We start from the raw sequence: 20,110 nt of genomic DNA, 5'->3' as shown, positions 1-20,110 counted from the left end.
ACGTGCGGCATGGTTTATATGTTTGCTGTGCTGTTAAATTTTTGAGAATGTGGTTTGATAGTACTCTCAAACTTACATCATTTAAGAATTTGCCCCATTTTTCCATCTACATGGGGGACATTAATGAGCTGTAGTAAAAACTCAGATTTTACTGCAACTTAGTGTATCACTGAAGTCACTGATATGCAGTAACTCAGTACTCCAGCTTATTAAATTCTGGATTCTATACTCTAGGTGTTCAATCCCTTCCCACAATCCGGGAGTTGCAGAAATCTAAACACTTTTCTGAGCATATGCTCCTCCTACTTTAGCGAGTGAGTTAGATCCCCGTACAGTTTTCAGTTTCTGCATGCTATCCATGCAGAAGTCTTTTGGATATGCTCTGCATCTTTTTCTTATTTTTTCGCTTAAAGTTTGCTTTTTTCAGTGCTATGGGCCCCCTTGCGGTGTCCTTTGCCGAAGGAAAGAACACAGTCCCTCAGAGCCAGATTACTGCTTCACAGAGAAACTTCAGTGGATCTGAGGAGCCATCCTGTTTATGTCACCCTTCTCAGACTCGGGGTCCATTCCTCTGGAAGTTTGCTTGTTCTCTGACCCTGTCAGGGGTTTAAGTACAGGCTGTATGCATCCGTAGTAAAACATCCCTCTGGGTTTCAGGATTGAAGCTGCATTTCCCGCCCCTGGTTGTGTGGAGAGATATCTGTAGGGGAGGAAGTTACGGTTGGAATCTGTCCGACTGGCATTCCGAAGATCTTCAAGTTTGGTCATTTGGAAGTTTCTGAGGCAGAAAATCCTTTTCCTCCATTCAGCTGCACTGTAGCAGAGTTGGCAGGCAGGCATTTCAGGGGTGGTCTGAGGGACTCTGTAAAACTAATTTTCATAGTTTCTGAGGATAGGGTTCAGGTCTCCCACCTCCGAATAACCCCAAATTGCTATTTTTTATTTTCGGATTTTCTTTATTTTTTTTTTTTATTTTTGGCACAAATTCATTGGTGGTGGCCATCTTGGATTTTTATTGATCTTTTTTTCAAAGTTTTATTTCTGCCTCAAATTCCCTCAATTTGCTTAAAAATCATTTGGGATGGACTCTCCAGCCCCTAATCTGTCAAATGTGTGCATTGATTGCGCCAGATCAACGAATGTGTACCAAGTGCTGCAGAGAACTGGGGGGAGGGGACAGGAACTTCAAGCTTCACCTCCTTTGGTTTCTCCAGGGCTGGGGAGCCTACCTGGGTCCGTGATTCCAGGAAAAAATCTCACCCAGAGGCCATTCTGGAGTTTGGCGCCAAAGTCTGCATTTCGAGACTGAGGACTCTTTTGGCACGATGCAGGTGCCTCAACAGGACCCTGCAGTGAACAGGGGATGTGAATTTTCACTGGACCTTTTTCAATCCTCTGGGAAGTGTATCCTTCGGACTCATCTTGTTAGACGCAGCTGGTGGGCACATCAGTTTCTTCTAAGCCGGTTGCGCCAGTGACAGAGATCCCTTTTCATGAGCCCTATCGTCTGGCTATGCAGAGTTCGATTGCATTAGTTGCCATATGGATATTATGCCTCTTGTCTCCTGACACTGCTTCTATTTTGGATCCAGCTGATACCCTTGCTGGGACTAGGCAACACAATCGCCCTGAGCGTCTGGATTTGAGTGAGGACCCCTCTGTCCGAAGACATTTTAAGCATGGCTCTGTCCACCATTTTGTTGCTGAGGTTCTAAAAGAGCTCAAATTGGAATCTCCACTGACCATATCACAGTGTTTGGTCATGGACAGTTCTAATGTGCTGTCCTCCCTTTTTACTATGGAAACAAACAGGAGAAACTGCCTTCACACCAGTGAACAGCAAACACAACAACTAAGGTGACCAATTGATGTTCAGTCTCTTTTATTAAGATAGACTCGACACGATCGTGTTTCGGCCTCAGGAGTCTTTTTTTATAATCAAATCGTACAAAATCCACCAAAATTCAGCACATTCCATAGAAAACTGCAGCTCAAGTGACTAGCGTCTGTTGCTGTCCATGGTTAATGGATAGTTCAGTGTGCCAGCTAGTGATGGATGGTATGGATTATGTGGTGGGCACCCATTAAGATCTCATTTGAGTTCTTAGTAAGGTCACAGCTTATGCAGTGTCTGCGCGCCAGACTCTTTGGATCCGTCATTGGGCTGACAGCGCTGCCTCCAAGGCCACTTTAAGAACTTTCAAGTGTCAGCTTCTTTTTGTGAAAGGTCTAGATCACCTCATGGCCAGTTGATGCCGCACAGACCTTGGCATATCTAGGCCTTCTCTTTGACACCCGGCAGGGTCGTGTGTTTCTTCCTGAGCCATGCAGACAAAAACGGTAGATGCAACTTGGATCTCCTGGCTCTTCCAGTTTCCTCAGCCTGGCATTATTTGCAGGTGCTGGAGTGTATGGTAGCCTTCTTGGAGGTGGCCCCTGGAGGTGGTCTCCTCTTTTGGTGGTCTTCGCGGTGTCATTCCCATCAGATGCCACTCTCCTGCAAGGATCCAGCTCACAGCAGTCTCCGCTGGTGGCTTCAGGGGGAGGATCTCCACCAGAGCAAACCTCTTCAGACACAGAATGGTTTGCTCATGATAGTTGTCAGGCTGGCGTGCTCTCTGTGACCTCTTCATTCAGGGGCAGTGGACTAACATGTTAGAAGTGTTGCTCGATCGATCGTCTGGAGCTTTGGGCTTTTCGGTTGGCGTTTTCTCGCTCTCCTGCCCACTCTGTCAGGGAAAGAGGTGCAGGTGTTCTCCAGCAATGCCATAGCGCTTCCTTGGGCAGGCAGCTCGCATACTATTTCACTGGGTGTTACGTCTTCTGTCGCTCTCGGCAGTGCACTTGGGCCAGCGTCAAAACCATACAACCAGACTTCCTCATTTGACAAGTCCTTGACCTGGGAGAATAGTCCCTCTCGTGAAGAGCATTACATCTTATCGTGCAACTCTGGAGCCAACTACAGCTGGACTTGATGGCTTCAGCCAAGACTTCATAGGTCAGGTGCTTTTTTTAGTTGCAGTACAGTGTGTGGAATTTTAGGTCTGGATACCTTAGTTCTGCCCTGGCCATCTCATTTATTTGTTCCCTCTGTGGCCTCTAGTTAGTCAATTCATCCGCTGGATAGCATTGCATCCCGGTCTAGTGATCCTAGTGGCTCTGGATTGGCCTCATCTTCCGTGGTATGCAGATCTCATACATCTTCAGCAGGACCGGAAGTGAAAGCACCCTCTTCTTTGCAACCTTTTCAGTCAGGGTTCAGTGCCCATGGAGAACCCACAGCATTCTTTTGACATTTCTCATGAGCTCTCAGCCTTGATGAAGCATGGTTATTCTGATATGGTCGTTTTGATGTTTTTGAAGTCTAAGAAAACCTCTAATTTGGCCTCTTATGTCACAGCCTGGAAGGCTTCCCAACAAGGACCCAGTAAGGCCTGAGCAGACTCCCTTTCTGATGGTTCTGTCTTTTCTTCCAGTGGGCTTGGATATGGGTTTAGCTGTGGCCTCTCTTAAGGTTCAGGTAGCAGGCTTTTTGTGTTTCTGAGCACATAGGAGTTCAGGTTCTCTTACTGCTCATCCCGATGTGACCAGGTTTCTGAGAGGGGCGCTTTACTTGTGATCTCCCTTGTGTCTTCCCTATGTGGAATCTTTACCTCATTCTGCAGGGCCTTGTGGAAGCCCCATTTGAGCCACTGAAGGTTGCTTCTCTTCTGGATAAGAAGATCAAGTCTGTCTTTCTGGTCACCATTGTCTTGGCATGGTGTGTTTCGGAGCTTCAGGCTCTTTTATGCAGTGAACCCCCTTCTATGGATCACAGAAGTGGGGGTGATTCTCTGTACAATGCCTTCTTTTGAATCAATGGTGTTTCCGATTTCCATGCCATCCAGGAGGTTTGTTTACCTATGTTGCACTTCACAGGATCGGTGTGAAAGGATCAGCTATTCCGCAACTTGGACATGAGATGAGTCTTGCTCCACTATTTGAAGAAGACTAATGACTTTCGGCTGTCTGATCATCTCTTTGTCCTGACTAATCCATCTCAGCCAGGTGGTCCGGCTTCTAAGTCCTTGATTGCCCGTTGACTTTGTATGGCCATTTCTGCGATTTACATTGCCCGCGGTAGGCAGCCATAGGTTTCTCTTATGTCTACTTGACTAGACGTGTTGCTACCTCGTGGGTGAAGTCTTGAGTGATTTATCCAGATGAAATTTGCATGATGGTCCTCTCTTTATACCTTTATCCGATTTTACCGAGTGGATGTTGCCGATTGCTCTGATGCCACTTTTGGGACCTTGGTGTGGGCAGGCTCTTCTGTCCCTCCCTTGATGCTGCCATTGCTTTGGTATATCACCTAGATTATGGAATCCAAAAGGAACATAACAAAATGGAAGATTAGGTTTTTACCTTCGATAATCTTCTGTTAGTCCCTGTAGGATTCCATATGACCTGCCCTCCCTGTGTGAGCATAATTGTTTCAGAATTGCCTGCATTTCTTTCTCCCTCAGTTATTGTCCTTATAGTCTTTAGGATCTTCCAGCAAGTCAACAGATCTTGGGGACAGTTCACTCTTCTGTGAGTATGCATCTTGCTGATGGCTGTTTCATGTGGGTAATTATTGCAGGTTAGTTCTACATTGTTCCTCAATGTCTTTTCTGTGTTGCATTTTGCCTGTTTTAGTTGTTTTTATATTTTGCAGAGCTGATCTTAACCAAAATTATTTGCTGCCGGGGAAGTTTCCCTGTGCCCCCTTATTTGTCATGGATTGATTCTGGTATGGTTGCTTGACTTTGGGACTGAACTGTAGGGGGCTCTAACTCATTCTCTAAGGTAGGAGGAGCACATGCTCAGACAAGTGTTTGAATCTCTGCAACTCTCGGATTGCAGGAAGGGATTGAACATCTAGAGCAGGGGTGCCCACACTTTTTGGGCTTGCGAGCTACTTTTAAAATGACCAAGTCAAAATGATCTACCAACAATAAAATTTTAAAAAACACAACGCACACTGTACGCATAGAATTGTTAATTATCATTCCTATTCCGGGGTTTTTTCAAAGAGGTCAAAGCAGATGACTCTATGCACTGTCACCTCAGTAACAACCATACAAAAATAGACAAATACCCACCCCCTCCCTTTTTACTAAACCACGATAGCAGTTTTTAGCGCAGGGAGCTGCGCTGAATGCCCAGCGCTGTTCTCGACGCTCATAGGCTCCCTGCGCTAAAAACCTCTATTGCGGTTTAGTAAAAGGGGTCCATATTGTAAAATATAGAGAGCAGATATAAATTCAGACACATTTTGATCACTAAATTTAAAATAAAATCATTTTTCCTACCTTGTCTGGTGATTTCATGAGTCTCTGGTTGCACTTTCTTCTTCTGACTGTGCATCCAATCTTTCTTCCCTTCTTTTAGTCTGTATGCTTCCTCTCCTCCTGACCTCATTCCCCCCCAACGTTTTCTTCTTCTCTCCCTGCCCTCTCTTTCTTTCTCTCTTCATGCCCCCTTTCTTTTTTCTGTTTCTCTTCTTTCCTTCTGTCTCCCTGCCTGCCCTCTTTCTCCCTCCCTGCCCTCCCCCAAGCCACTGCCACTGCTGCTGCCATCGGATAACAAGCCCCCAAAGCCGCCCGCAGCCGGCCAAGCTCTCCTTGCTTCGGGCCCATCAGCATTCCTCTCCCCGACGTCAATTTTGCCGTCGGAGAGGAAGTTCCGCTGGCCAGAACTTCCTCTCCGACGGCAGAATTGACGTCGGGGAGAGGAAGGCTGATCGGCCCAAGATCGGCCTATTGGGAGAAATACTGCCGGGTCCTGCCTCTGAGGAAACAGAAAGTAGGCAGGACCTGGCAGCAAGAAGCGCAAATCGCAAGCTTCACTGACCTGTCTCCCGCTTTAGCCCGCGAATGGGGCTCTAACATGTGCATGCCGGCTTCCCTTCTCTCCCCCCCCCAGACATAACTTCCGGTTTCAGAGAGAAGAGAAGGGAAGCCGGTACAAACACACGTTAGCCCCCGGAGCATAAATTCTCCAAGCCGGGTTTTTGTTTTTTTTTTTATGTTGAGCAGCGGAGGCAGCAGCAGAATTCAGGAGCAGGCCAGTCAGGAGGGGAAAAAAGAGAAGGGAAGAAGGGAACCTGCTCTGCGATTGACTGGGGTCGCCTGAGCGAGCGACCTGTCGATCGCGATCAACGTATTGGGCATCCCTGATCTAGAGTATGAAATCCTCTATCAGAAAGATTAACAGAAAGACTAATAGAAAGATTATTGAAAGTAAAAACCTAATCTTCCATTAAATCAATCTTGCCAGCTGCACTATTCTGCACCTAGGGAGTCTTTCTTAAAGGGGCTGGTGTGGTACAAATAAAAAGGTAACCCAGAGTACCCGCTCCTTCCCAGCAAAGACCTCCCCTCCCATGGAAACACATTCCATGCCTGCATTCCAAGCCCCCACCAAACTCTGGTCTATAAACCTAAGAACATAAGCATTGCCATACTGGGACAGATCAAAGGTCCATCAAGTTCAGTATCCTGTTTCCAACAGTAGCCAATCCAGGTCGCAATTACCTGGAAATTACCAAAATTCTAAGACACCCTTCCCACCTCCTATATGGCCCATAGGGCCTATCTCAGGCAATCCCTGGTGATCTAGGGAGTGTGAAGCAGGAGTGATCCCTAGTTGCTCGCCTCTATTGGTGTTGGGTTCAAAATATTGCTCATGACCCTTAGCGTACTAACGGCTAAAGGTGAATCTGCCATATAAGAGCTTTGGGCTGGCATTATTATTCCTGGGATAACACAGTTTGTGAAGTTTAACACAAACTGTGTTATTTGTTGCATGCTTTGCATCTGATTATGTATCCCTCAGTAAAAAAAAAAAACTGATGCATGTAACAATAATATAACACACAATATTGCCATTTAATTTGTGTTGAGAGGCAAATATTGAATATTACTCCTTTAATGCACACTGTTTTATCTTATTTTTTATAGCTCTTTACATAAAAGGAAATGATGTGACCAAATTTGCGTCCATGGGTAAATTGAAAGCAGGTCGTCTAGCACGAGAGGTGACTGATAGTTGTCTCCAGTTTTGGGGAGGAATGGGCTTTACCAATGAAGTGCTAGTGAGCCGGCTTTACAGGTAAGCTTTCACTCAGGGTTTGATGTTTTGGAATTCAGGTTTTAACAAAACTGGCTAAATATGACTAGATGATTTGGTTGGCTGGCTCATGTGGGTTATTTCCTGTATTTCAGCTGCTCAGAGACCCAAGTGAAATAGGTCTGTTACCAGAATACAGCTGTCTAAATCTCTGAAATAAAATTTGCTATATTTATCGCTCTTTGCCTTTCTCATGAATATTCTTGAATGAAGCAAAGTCTTGAATGGGTGAGGCAACTGAACCGCCCTTGCATTGCCACTCTCCTAGCTACAGTGTGCAGATGTGAAAACTTCCATTTCCATGCCAGGTCCTTAGCCGTTTCTCCATAGATATACAGAAGGTTGTCAGCTTATGGGGCAGATCTACTTGGACTGCTGGGTGCTGGACATCATTTTAGAGGGATGCAAGCTCGAATTCTGTCATCTGCTCCCATATCTGTTTGTGACCTGTACGGCCGGACGACCAGAGAAAGCACTCAGAGTCCGAGTGATGGTGGCAAGGCTATTAGATATTCAAGCCATAGAGCTTGTACCTCCTGCAGAATCAGGCATGGGCAGATACTCTACATAGAAACATAGAAATTGACGGCAGAAAAGGGCCATAGCCCATCGAGTCTGCCCATACCAATGACCCACTCCCTGATTCTTACTCCCCTATAGATCCCACATGAATATCCCATTTTCTCTTAAAATCTGTCACGCTGTTGGCCTCAATCACCTGCTGAGGCAGCTCGTTCCAATGATCGACCACCCGTTCGGTGAAGAAGTACTTCCTAGCATCACCTTGAAATTTCCCTCCCCTGATTTTCAGCGAGTGTCCTCTGGTTACCGAGGGCCCTGTAAGACTGAAGATATCATCTTTCACCTCTATACGCCCCGTGATATATTTAAAGGTCTCAATCATGTCCCCCCTCTCTCTTCGCTCCTCCAGTGAGTACATCCGCAGTTTTTTTAACCTTTCTTCATACGTGAGATCCCTGAGCCCCAAGACCATCCTGGTAGCCATTCGCTGAACCGACTCAATTCTCAACACATCTTTCCGGTAGTGTGGTCTCCAGAATTGAACACAATACTCGAGATGAGGTCTCACCATGGATCTGTACAGTGGCATTATGACTTCAGGTTTTCTGCTGACAAAACCCCTACAGATGCAGCCCATCATTTGTCTTGCCTTGGACGAAGCCTTCTCTACTTGATTGGCAGCCTTCATATCATCGCTAATGATCACTCCTAAATCACGTTCCACCGTGGTCCTGGACAAGGTTTCACCATTTAGTGTGTAAGTTCTGTGTGGATTTTTTTTGCCTAGGTGCATTACTTTACATTTTTTAGCATTGAAGCCTAGCTGCCAAGTTGATGACCACTGTTCCAGCTGTCGTAGGTCCTGCATCATAAAGTCAGGCACACTGCTTTTGTGTACTATGTTGCATAGTTTGGCATCGTCGGCAAACAGTGATACTTTTCCCTTAAGCCCTTGGGTCAAATTTCCTATGAATAAATTGAATAGAATCGGCCCTAAGACGGAGCCCTGAGGTACTCCACTCATCACTGCTGACGTTTCGGAGGGGGTACCATTTACCATCACCCTTTGAAGCCTACCATCTAGCCAATCCCTTACCCATGCAGTGAATGTATCTCCTAATCCCATCGATTTTAGTTTGTTCAACAGCCTGCGGTGTGGGACGCTATCAAAAGCTTTGCTGAAGTCCAAATATATCACGTCTAGGGACTCCCCGGCGTCCAGATGACTGGTCACCCAGTCAAAGAAGTCAATCAGATTAGATTGGCAGGACCTTCCCTTGGTAAATCCGTGTTGATGTGGATCACATAAATTTTCTTCATCTAGAATTTTGTCAAGTTTCTGTTTGATTAGTGTTTCCATGAGTTTGCACACTATGGATGTAAGACTCACAGGTCTGTAATTTTCTGTCTCTGTTCTGCAGCACTTTTTGTGGAGTGGAATTACGTTAGCTGTTTTCCAGTCTAGGGGTACTTTTCCTGTGCGCATGGAAAGATTGAAGAGCACGGATAGTGGTTCAGCCAGAACTTCACTCAGCTCTCTGAGTACCCTGGGATGTAGATTGTCTGGTCCCATGGCTTTGTCTACTTTGAGTCTTGAAAGTTCGTGGTAGACGCTACTAGGTGTAAACTCATAAACATGAAACAGGTTATTTTGGCTGTCTCTTATCTGTAGTTGTGGACCAGCTCCCGGTGCTTCACAGGTGAATACTGAGCAGAAGTATTCGTATAGCAGTTCTGCCTTGGTAGTATCAGATTCTGCGTAGTTTCCATCTGCTTGCCTAAGGCGTTCTATCCCATTTTTGTTTCTCTTCCTGTCGCTAATGTACCTAAAGAAGGATTTGTCCCCTTTTTTTAATGTTCCGTGCTAGATCTTCCTCTGTTCAACGTTTGGCTTCCCTGACTGCCTTTTTGACAGCCTTAGATCTGGCCAGATAGTCTTCTTTTGCCTCCCTTTTCCCAAGATGTTTGTAGGTGATAAATGTTTCTTTTTTCTTTTTAATGAGGTCCGAAATTTCCTTGTTGAACCATTGTGGTTTTTTGTTTCTCCGGCGTTTGCTTACTGTTTTTACGTAGCGGCTAGATGCTTCGTTCAGGATGGATTTTAGATTTGACCACATAGTTTCCGGATTGTCAGTTTCTGCATGGTTTTGAAGCTCCTGATAGACAAAGTCTCTCATGTGGTCGAAATCTGCGTCCCTAAAGTTGAGGACCCTCGTTGCTGTGTTTGATTTAGAGAAGCCTTTCCTGAGGTTCAGCCATACCTCACTGGTCACTGGAGGCCAGCGTGTCTCCCACTGATACTTCCGAGACACTGTCTCCATTTGCGAGTACCAGGTCCAGTATTGCTTTTTCTCTGGTGGGCTCTAATACCATTTGTTTGAGTTGTGCACCCTTAATGGAGGTTAATATTCTTCTGCTACCACTCGTAGTTGCTGAGAGGGTGTTCCAGTCTGCATCTGGCATGTTGAAGTCACCTAACAGTACTGTGTCACCACGTAAAGTGATGTTCTCTATGTCCTCAATCAATTCTTTGTCTTTGTCTTCCTGTTGTCTTGGAGGCCTGTATACCACACCGAGGTAAAGGCATTTTTCATTCCCTCTGGCCAGGTTTACCCAAAGTGATTCCCCTGTGTATCTAACCTCTGTGATCCTGGTAGTTTTGATATTATCCTTAGTGTATAGTGCTACCCCCTTCCTAATTTGCCCTCTCTGTCCCGACGAAGTAGATTGTAGCCTGGTATAACCATATCCCACCCATGCGAGTCTGTGAACCAGGTCTCGGATATCGCTACTATGTCAAGGTCAGCATTCCTTATTTCTGTTTCTAGTTCCAGGATTTTGTTGCCCAAGCTGTGTGCATTAACATACATTGCTCTCCAAATTTGTGATGAGATGCCTATCCCTGTTAGTGTGACTCTTGTTTTTTTGTGTATACTATGAGTACTTACCTTAGGCTCAGAAGTGTGGGTTTTACTCCATAGTGACTTGGATAACTGGAGACAATCCTGGATCTGAGGTTCATCAATACAGCACTGAAAGTGCCTCGGTTCCGCATGAAGACTGTTCAGTCATTGTGGCAATTGCACCAGGGAAATTCCTAGCCTCCCTAGATTTGACGGCCTATCTTCATATTTCCAAAGCACAGGAAGTATTTAAGATTCAATGTATTGGGGAGGTTCCAGTTCTCTGTGCTCCTCTTTGGTCTGGCAATAGCACAGCGCTTATTCATCAAGGTAATGGTTATGGTAGTGGCGCATCTCCACAAAGAGAGAAACAGGTGCATCTGTATTTGGATGACTGGTTGATCAGAGCCTCGTCCAAGTCATAGGGAAAAAAGCAGTGGTGAAAAAGAACATAAGAATAGCCTTACTGGGTCAGACCAGTGGTCCATCTAGCCCAGTATCCCATCTTCATGGAGGCCAAGCCAAGTCACAAGTACCTGGCAAAAACCCAAATAGTAGCAACATTCTATGATACATATGACCATGTTAACCCCTATTATTATGAGCTGCATTGGCTTCCGGTAGAGGGCCGGGTGATCTTTAAGTTGGGATGCTTATACTATACAGTTGCTTTTGGTGTTGCCCCATTATATCTTGTCGACAGATTTGTTGTCATGGCGCATGAGAATAGTAGAAAATCTCATGCCCTATTTGCATTCCCTTCAGTTATGGGTTGTAAAAGTAAGAAGCATCATGGGCATTGTCTTTCCTACCAAGCAGCTTAAAATGACAAAGATTTCCATCCATTATTGATTAGATCCACATCTTATGAACATTTCAGAAGACTTTTCTTTTTTCAAAATTCTTGATCAATTTGATTTCCGTATATCATATTATTCCTGTATTTTCTCGTAGCATAATCTTTTGTTAATCGCATTGAACTTATGGCTATGCGGTCTAGACATTTGCTATTATGTTATGCCCAGCTGCGGCAGCCACTTTGAACAGCTGCCTACGGCTACCTTCCCTGCTTTCCTTTGCTCTGGTCCTCCCAGGTGGAAACCAGAAATTGTGTCATTGGGGATGGACCGCGGCAGAAGTACGCAGTGAGGGGAGCTGTAAGCAGCGCTTCAGATTGACTGCTAGGGCTGAAGGTCCCCTGTAGGAAAATGGATTTTTCAGTGATGGAAGGTAAGAGCAACATCAGACTGGCATGGATAGGAGGAAGACATACAGGTGAGGAAATTCCCGTTACTAGTTGTAATTTTTTTTAAGTAGAAAGGGGAACTGGGAGAGGGAGTTAAAAGAAGTGCTAGACTAAGTACCAAAGGGAAGAGCTTATGGGACTGGAAGAAGAGGAGGAGGAGGGGGGGGGAGAGAGAGATGGTGGGCAGTGATCTGAAAGGAGAGAAGAGAAACAGAGAAGTTGGATGTGGGGTGGGGTGGAGTGGAGTGAAGGAAGGGGAAAGATACTTGAAGAGAGAACTGTTGAGAAGAGGAAAGGAGAGATTGTGAACCTGGGGATGGAGGGAAAAATAGGGAAAGGCTAGTTGGGAAGAGAAAGGGAGAAATGTTAGGTCTGGGGATGGAAGGGAGAGAGAGATGCAACATTTCTCTTTCCCTCCACCCCATTGTTTAGCATTAAGGGGGAAGGGAAGAACACAACAATAGAAAAGAGAGGGAGCAAAATGTTGAACCATGGGGAAAGAGGAAGAGAGTTGAACCCATATGAAAGGGAAAAAATCAATAAGTTGGGAAACAGGCATAGAGAGGGAAATGGAGCAAGAGAGGAGAAAAAATGAATAGACACTGGAAAGAGAATTAGTAAAAGATAGACAAAAAGCAGAAACTGGGACCAAGATGATGGAAAAACAAAATGTCCAAACACCAAGGTAGAAAAAAGTGTTTTATTTTGAATGTATTAACTAGAATATGTTATCTTTGGGATATGTGCATCACAAGTATTTTTTATTGTAGTCAGTGGCTTAGCTATGCAGCTGATTTGTGGGGAGGGGCTGCAGCCCAAAATGGGTGGATGGGCACCAAATTTTCTCCCCGCTTGAATGCAAAATATAAATACTGCTGGTGGAGATCCCTAAGCCCTGTCAATTGAAGAGCTCTTCCTCCAGTCTGGCAACCAGAAGTCTCCAAACTTTGCAGTTAGTGGCAGTATCCTCAAGCTGCCAATTTTTTCATGCATATATGAGAGCGAAGGGGGAGGGAAGGCTCTGTAGTACTGCTGCCAGCTATAGAACTTTGAAAGTTCTGGTCACTGGACCTGAGGAGGGGAAAGATGTGGTCATCAGCTGATGAGGCTTGGGGATCTCCACCAGCTACATCAAGGGAGATGTTTATTTTGAGAAGGCCTAAGCGCCAAGTGGGAGGCCCAACCCCTTCTCATAGTTATGCCACTGGTTGTGTTCAGTACAAAATGAAGTACTTGCAGAGTTAATTTTTTTGGGTTTCCAGTTCACTTTTTGTATTCATATTTCTAAATTGTGATCCATTGTTCTGTATTTGGTGAAGGTCTGTCTGTGTTTTGTGTGTGAAGAAGTCATTTAAAGATGGGTGGGGAAATTGGGAGACGAATAGGTAGAAGAGGGGCCCCCTCTTCCCTGACTTGGCCATCACATATTGGGCAGAAGGCTTCAACATATTGTCTACGATGACACCCAGATCCTTTTCTTGAGTGCTGTCCCCAAGGTGGTCCCTAGCATCCGATAACTATGATTTGGATTATTCCTCCCAATATGCATCATTTTGCATTTGTCCACATTGAATTTCATCTGCCATTTGGACATCCAGTCTTCCAATTTCCTAAGGTCTTCCTGCAGTTTTTCACAGTCCACCTGTTGTAGGACTTGGGTTGGATTTTTGAAGGGGGCACTCGGGTTGCATCCTCCTATAAGACAACCTTTTCTATCATGGAACTTTAACATTGTTTTACAGGGTCTCAGAAAGGCTCCATATAAGCCTTTGCAGGAGGCATCACTGATGGATCTTACGGTTAAGATAGCCTTCCTGGTGGCTATTGCCTTGGTGAGAAGAGTTAGAGAATGATATGGGGACAAATTTTTCCCTGTCCCCACAGGAATTCAATTTCCCTGTCCCATCCCCATGAGTTTTGTCACTGTCCCTGTCCCATTCCTGTAAGCTCTGCCTTAAATGCACAAGCCTTGAACACTTACAATTTTAAAGTGTTTGAGGCTTGTGCAGATGAGGATGGAGCTTGCAAGAATGGGGCTGGGACGGGACAAGAAAATGATTTCCATGGGGACAGGGAAAAAATTTGTCCCCATGTCATTCCCTAAGAAGAGTCTCGAGTTGTAGGCACTGTCATGCAGAGAGTCATTCCTCAGGATTACAGAAGCTGGGTTCTCTCCTTTTTTCTGATGGTGGTTTCAGATTTTCATGTCAATCAAGAGGTTCAGCTTCCCGCATTCTAGTCCATGGTTTTGAAGAAGGACAAAGTGCTAAAGTTGCTGGATGTGCAAAGAGTTCTCCTCCGTTATCTCAAAGTGACTATTGACTTTTGGCTCTCCGATTATCTGTCCTAATCAGTAAGGCCAGGCTGGGCAGGCCAGCATCTAGGCATCTATTTCCAGATGGATTTGTATGATTTTATCAGTTTACATTGGCTGTGGTAAATGGCCACCAATATCTTGGAGAGAGCGAGAACTAGAAGGCCTTGAGCATGCGCAGATGCTCAAGTCCCAGGCCAAGCAAAAGGGAGGCTTTTCTGGCACGTCCTGTGCGTTGGTGCTGGTGCCAGATCGGGGTAAGAGATTGTGTTTGGGTGAGTGGGGGATGCCGGATCGCGGTGGGGGGGCGACGTGAGTGAGGGGGACTCGCAAATCAAGTCAATGCTCAGTTTGCAAGGCACAATTTGCAGGAATATTTTGCTCGTCTTGCAAAACACTCGCAAACCGAAGTTTGACTGTGCTTATATTTTACACAACAACCATGTGCCTGAATGTACAGAATACTGTTATTTAGGCACTTAAGTGTACAGTTACCCTTGAAAATGTCATTTTGGCACCCAAGTGATACCCTACAAATAGCATAGTGCATATTTGTAAGGGGGGAGGTCCAATTGGGTGAAACATGGGTGAGCCATAGGTGGGACAGACATCAGGTGGGCAATTTACAAAATACAGCAATTTGCCAAAATTCCTACTACATTTATGCTAGATGTAAGGCAGGTGTAAATGGGGGTGCCCAAACATACACTAGTGTTTTATATGGACACAGGCATCCAAGGATTAATACAAAATAGGCTTTCACCCCAAATCACCAGGGAACCTACATAGAGGTATTCTGTTGTAGAATTGACCCTTAATTCATATGAAATGCAATTAATGACTATTTTAATCATGCAACTGAAATAGTGTAAAAGTCATGTTTGTCATTTGAATGTACAGAAATAAATAGGAAAAAGAAGAATATAATATTTTTTTTATTAGGCTAACAAAATATTTACTGACTAGATTCAAATAGAATGAAAAGAAGATGGCATTACCATTATGCTTGTTCAGTTTTGAGCTGAGAAAGCAAATGATTCTTAGAACCTGTCAAGAAACAAATTATTAGTCCACTAAAATGGTATATTATATTTTGGCAGCTACCTTTATTTATGTTTGCACCTGTGCATAAAAATGAAGTTCTTTTCAAGCATTTCTCATTAAAGCACAAAATAGGAGCAAGTATTTAATAAATCAAATCCAAAGTGCATTAGGGGTTACAATTGAAAATATATGCATATTTACATTTACATATGCCTTTCAGCACTATAGAAATGATAAATAGTCCTAGTAGTATTAATTTATATTCCGCCATACCTCGCAGTTCTAGGTGGAGTACATTATAGAAGAGGCTGAACAATATCGGGAATTACAGAATTAAAAATATATCAAATCATTAATTAATCAAAAATCTTCAAAATAGCAGTGTTTTTAATTCAACTAAGTGAATACAGCACCCAACAATCCCAAAACTTCCTCATCCTATTTAGCTACCTGATATGCATATAGGGCCTGATTCTTTATAGGATGGTGGCCGAGAATTGAATGTCAATCACACACCAGCGTGTAATACAGAATCGTGTCTTACCTGAATAAACATATGCTTCCACCCTCCCCCCCCCCGATCCTCTAACTGGCGCCCATGTCAACCAGTACCAATTATAGAATTGCACCTGCCTGATCTCAAATACAGGCAGCTCCGTTTCCTATCTTTGCCAAGGATCCCTTTCATCAGAGGATCACAGCATGGGAATCCCCGATCAGCTGAGCTGGCAGGACTCCCTGAAACTGTGGCTTTGGGGAGTCCTGCCGGCTCAGCTGATCGTGGGGAAATTACCTTGCTGCAATCAGCTCAGCTGGCTGCAGTGGACAGTATCTTCAGCACGCGCCCCCCCCCCCCCCCCCACTCCAAGATCAGCAGGAGGGATGCCTACTTCCTCCTGCTTTAACGACAAGAGGGTAGCCATGCAGCATCAAATTGCCAATTTGTTCATGGTGAATTTTGAAGATCAATGAGTATACTCCTCTCAGCGACAGCAACCGCGGGATCAGCTCAGTACCGGAGCCTGATCAAAGGGGGGGAACCGACATCCTCACGCTATCACCAACCCAGCCTGCCTCCAAGCCTCGATCTGGCCCCACCGAGCGCGAAAGCCTGCTCCGCCCATCCCAGGCCTGCCGGGAATAGTTTTAAAGCCACGGAGGTGAACGGCGCATAGCTGTTCAGCGCACAAGCTAAGGTGCACGGCAAAGGCACGTGCACCTTAGCATGTGCCTTTGCGAAGCGACTGTGCAAAATGACTGAGACCCAGACCGCACGATAAGTACACCTTACTACTATTAAAAGGATAGCCAGCTGCTGCATGTATAATCTACAAGAATAACCTGCATGTGTAGCCTGTTACTACACGTATACCCTGCTAGTATTAACCTGCATGTATAGCCTGCATGCTTAACCTGTTACTACATATATAGACTACAAGCATAGCCTGTTGCTGCCCACTGCACAACCTGCAAATATAGCCTGTAAGTATAGCCTGCTACTGCCAACTACTACTTGCATAAATTCTGCTACTGCCGGTCACTTCCTGATACTATTAACATTAAGCCTCCAAACAACATGGCAATTTTTAACAAACACCAATTGCTTTTAGGGATACTGTACCTAATCTGCGCCAGATGCTGGGGCAATGATGATAAATACTCTCAACCAATTCATACCTACCCCTCTTGGCACAGACCAGCCAAACTGACCAAATTAACAAGCTCCCACCAACTTCTACAAAACCATCCAGAACAAGGTCCACTTCAAATCCCAGTGATAAACACCACCCGTAAACCCTGCAAACCATACAGAAATAGGACCAATAACGGAAACCTAAAAAAGCTAATATGTACTGAAACTCCCACCCTAACCAACTATGAAAACTTTAAGGGATTCTATCTAAATACCCGTTCCATGAGAAATAAAGCACACATAATAAACGACTGAATAGTGCAAGCAAATCCGGACTTCCTGTTTCTGACAGAAACATGGATGGTCTCTGACACTGAATTATCATGAAATAAATTCTACCACAGGGATACAAAATATCCCCACTATCAAGAAGCTGGAAAAAAGAGGGTAGCCTAGCAATTATACTAAAAGAATCCTTTGACTACAACAAGATAAGACTCCAAATCTTCAGAAAACCTAGAAATACTAACCTGCAAAGTGACAAACACCCAATTAGAAGAGTCACTACTTACAACACTATTTTATATCCCTCTCAAAAAATGGTCAAACGCCAGAGAAGAATTCTTCAAATTCCTAACCATAAACACCCTAAAACAGGGGTGTCCAACCTTTTGCCTTCCCTGGGCCGCATTGGCCGAAAAAAATGTTTCGGGGGCCACACAAATGCACAAATGCTGCAGCAAGACAGAGGAGGGAGCCGGCAAAATGGTAAACACCTGGGGGCAGCAGAGGAAAACATTGCATTGACCTTGACCAGGGCCGCACAAAATACTTCATGGGGCCACAGATTGGACACCCCTGCCCTAAAAGGATCATACAACCTACTTCTGGAGGACATAAACATACAAATTATGCCCTATTGGAAACCATAAGAGGGACCTACCTAGACACTACCAGGTCTACCCACTGCACTCATACAAAGAACCGCTCATTCATTTAACACACAAACAACAAGAAAAAAGAAAACAAGGAAGAAAAGTGGAGAAAAAGCCTCAGTTCATCTTCATATGACAAAAACCTCCACTTATAAACAACCATTAAGCAAGGTCCAAAATGTATCAGTTCACTCAGCAGTGAGAAACAGTATAGTAGCCCTCCAACTGTGGGCTGCGTGCTGGTGCCAGACGGGGGGGAGGGTAAGTTCAAGTTGTTTGGGCAGGGGGTGCCGGTTCGCGCATAGGGGAGCGATGCCGGTTCTCGGGGAGGGGGGTGCTCTCAAATCAAGTCAACACTCGGTTTGCAAGACAAGTTTTGCGAGAATGTTTTGCTCGTCTTGCAAAACACTCGCAAACCGGGTTACTCGCAAACCAAGGTTTGACTGTACTTTTAAAACCAATTGGAGGAAATATTTTTTCATTCAGTTAAGCTTTGGAATGCACTGCCAGAGGATGTGGTAAGAGTGGTTAATGTAGCTGGTTTTAAAAAAGATTTGGACAAGTTCCTGGAGGAAAAGTCCATAGTCTGCTGTTTTTGCCAGATACTTGTGGCTTGAATTAGCTTCCGTGAAGACGGGATACTGGTTAGACCTGGTTTGACTCAGTAAGGCTATTCTTATCTTCTTATGTGTTAAGAACAGCGAGCAGCCAGATACATGTGCAAATCCTAATTAGTGCCAATTAATGTCAATAATTGGTTTTTAGCATCCAATTATTGTTTGTTAATGGTTCTTTAGCCGATTACATTGTACACACATCTTAGGATTTTGTGCAAATTTGAGCTCTCATATCTGGGTGCCATATATAGAATCTGGGAGAAAGTGACTTACATATTCAGATATAAATGAGATTTCCCTGCCCTAATTGGCTTACAGTCTACTTGTATCTGAGGAAACAGAGGGCAAAGAAAATAGCCCAAAAGTAGTGTTTTCTCTGGTTCACAACCCACTCTCTATCCAGTATGTTTCTTTTCCTTCCCCTCCCCCACATTTACTTACTGACTTCAGTTCACTTATTTTCTCTCAGCATTTTTCTTGTCAGACACTGAAGTTGGGAGCATTGATTCAAACTAGAGACTGGGTATTGTCTGAGTTAAGGGGCTCAAATTGAATTCACACTCAGCTTATATGAAATCTTATGAATTTATAGAGCATAATTTGCATTTCAGCAGTATTATTGCTGAAAATGTAGTATAATTATACATGCTGCAAGAAAAATAATACTGATATATGTTATGTTTTTTCCTACAGAGATATGAGATTAATATCAATAGGAGGTGGAGCAGATGAAGTCATGCTCTCTATAATATGTAAATACATGGACACAATTCCACGAAAAATGTGACCACTTTAAAAGTGATGAAACTGCGGAGGAGACACCTGCATGCATTTTTTAATTCCTCAAGATTTATGTTATAACTAAAAAGAACAACAAAATAATGTTAATGCATATATAGGAGTTTCATATTTTAAACATAAGATTGTAAAGGAAATAAATTTTGTGAATTACTAAATAAATTGTCTGAAATACTTTCATTTTTTTTTCAGCCCAGTATTTCTTTTCAGGTGCCACCAGTTCTAACTCTGTTATCTGTTACTTAGTCTATTTGTTCATAAGCCAAATTCTTAGAAAATCACTCCATGCTTCTCCTTACTGAAGCTTCTTTCATGGGTTTCTGCATATTAGTCTTATTCTGAAAGAGTAATGAAACAAACAGTGCCATCTGGTGGAGGATTTGGGCTTTAGTATTGGCTTGCTTGGAAATTATGGTGGACTTTTGCAAAGCAGTGTTGCCAAGCAGCACACACTAAATGCTAAGCTACCCATAGAAGGGGCAGCTCAGCATTTAACGTGCACTGCTCAGCAGCACAGCTTTGTAAGAAGACCCATATATCTTAAATCTTGGAGAGAAAAAGGAGTATTGCTTAAATTTATTGATTCTATGCCTATTTAGAAGTGAGCTTAGATCAGACATGGGCAACTCTAGTACTCGAGGGCCCAAATCCAATCGGGTTTTCAAGATTTCCCCCATGAATATGCATTGAAAGCAGTGCATGCAAATAGATCTCATGCATATTCAGGGGGGAAATCCTGAAAACCAGATTGGATTCTGGCCCTTGAGGACCGGAGTTGCCCATGTCTGGCTTAGATCAAAATGCTTTGTCCTTGCTTAAAAACTTAGATGAAAAGTCTCTGGAGCTGATGCAGAAAGTTCTGGGATAGTGTTCTCGTGTTCGGCACGAGTTAAAAAAAAAAAAAAAATGCTCTCTGATGTACTAAGCACAATAAAAGGCTGTTTGC

The 20,110-nt window shown here is 44.1% G+C and overlaps 1 protein-coding gene across 1 annotated transcript in view; it reads left to right on the top strand.

Annotated features, from left to right (window-relative positions):
* The window catches only part of LOC117354147 (probable acyl-CoA dehydrogenase 6), a 202,360-nt gene extending 183,016 nt beyond the window's left edge, over positions 1-19,344 (top strand). Inside the window, exons 8-9 of the mRNA XM_033931107.1 lie at positions 6,984-7,134; positions 19,060-19,344. Coding sequence (XP_033786998.1) covers positions 6,984-7,134; positions 19,060-19,153 — 245 coding nt within the window. The 3' untranslated portion in view covers positions 19,154-19,344. The remainder of the gene's footprint in view (positions 1-6,983; positions 7,135-19,059) is intronic.
* The last annotated feature ends 766 nt before the right edge of the window (positions 19,345-20,110 follow it).

This window comes from Geotrypetes seraphini, chromosome 2 (genome assembly GCF_902459505.1).
Source record: "Geotrypetes seraphini chromosome 2, aGeoSer1.1, whole genome shotgun sequence".
NCBI lineage: Eukaryota > Metazoa > Chordata > Amphibia > Gymnophiona > Dermophiidae > Geotrypetes > Geotrypetes seraphini.
Note: the sequence above shows the minus strand (reverse complement) of the source record. Positions and strands in the feature narration are given on the sequence as shown.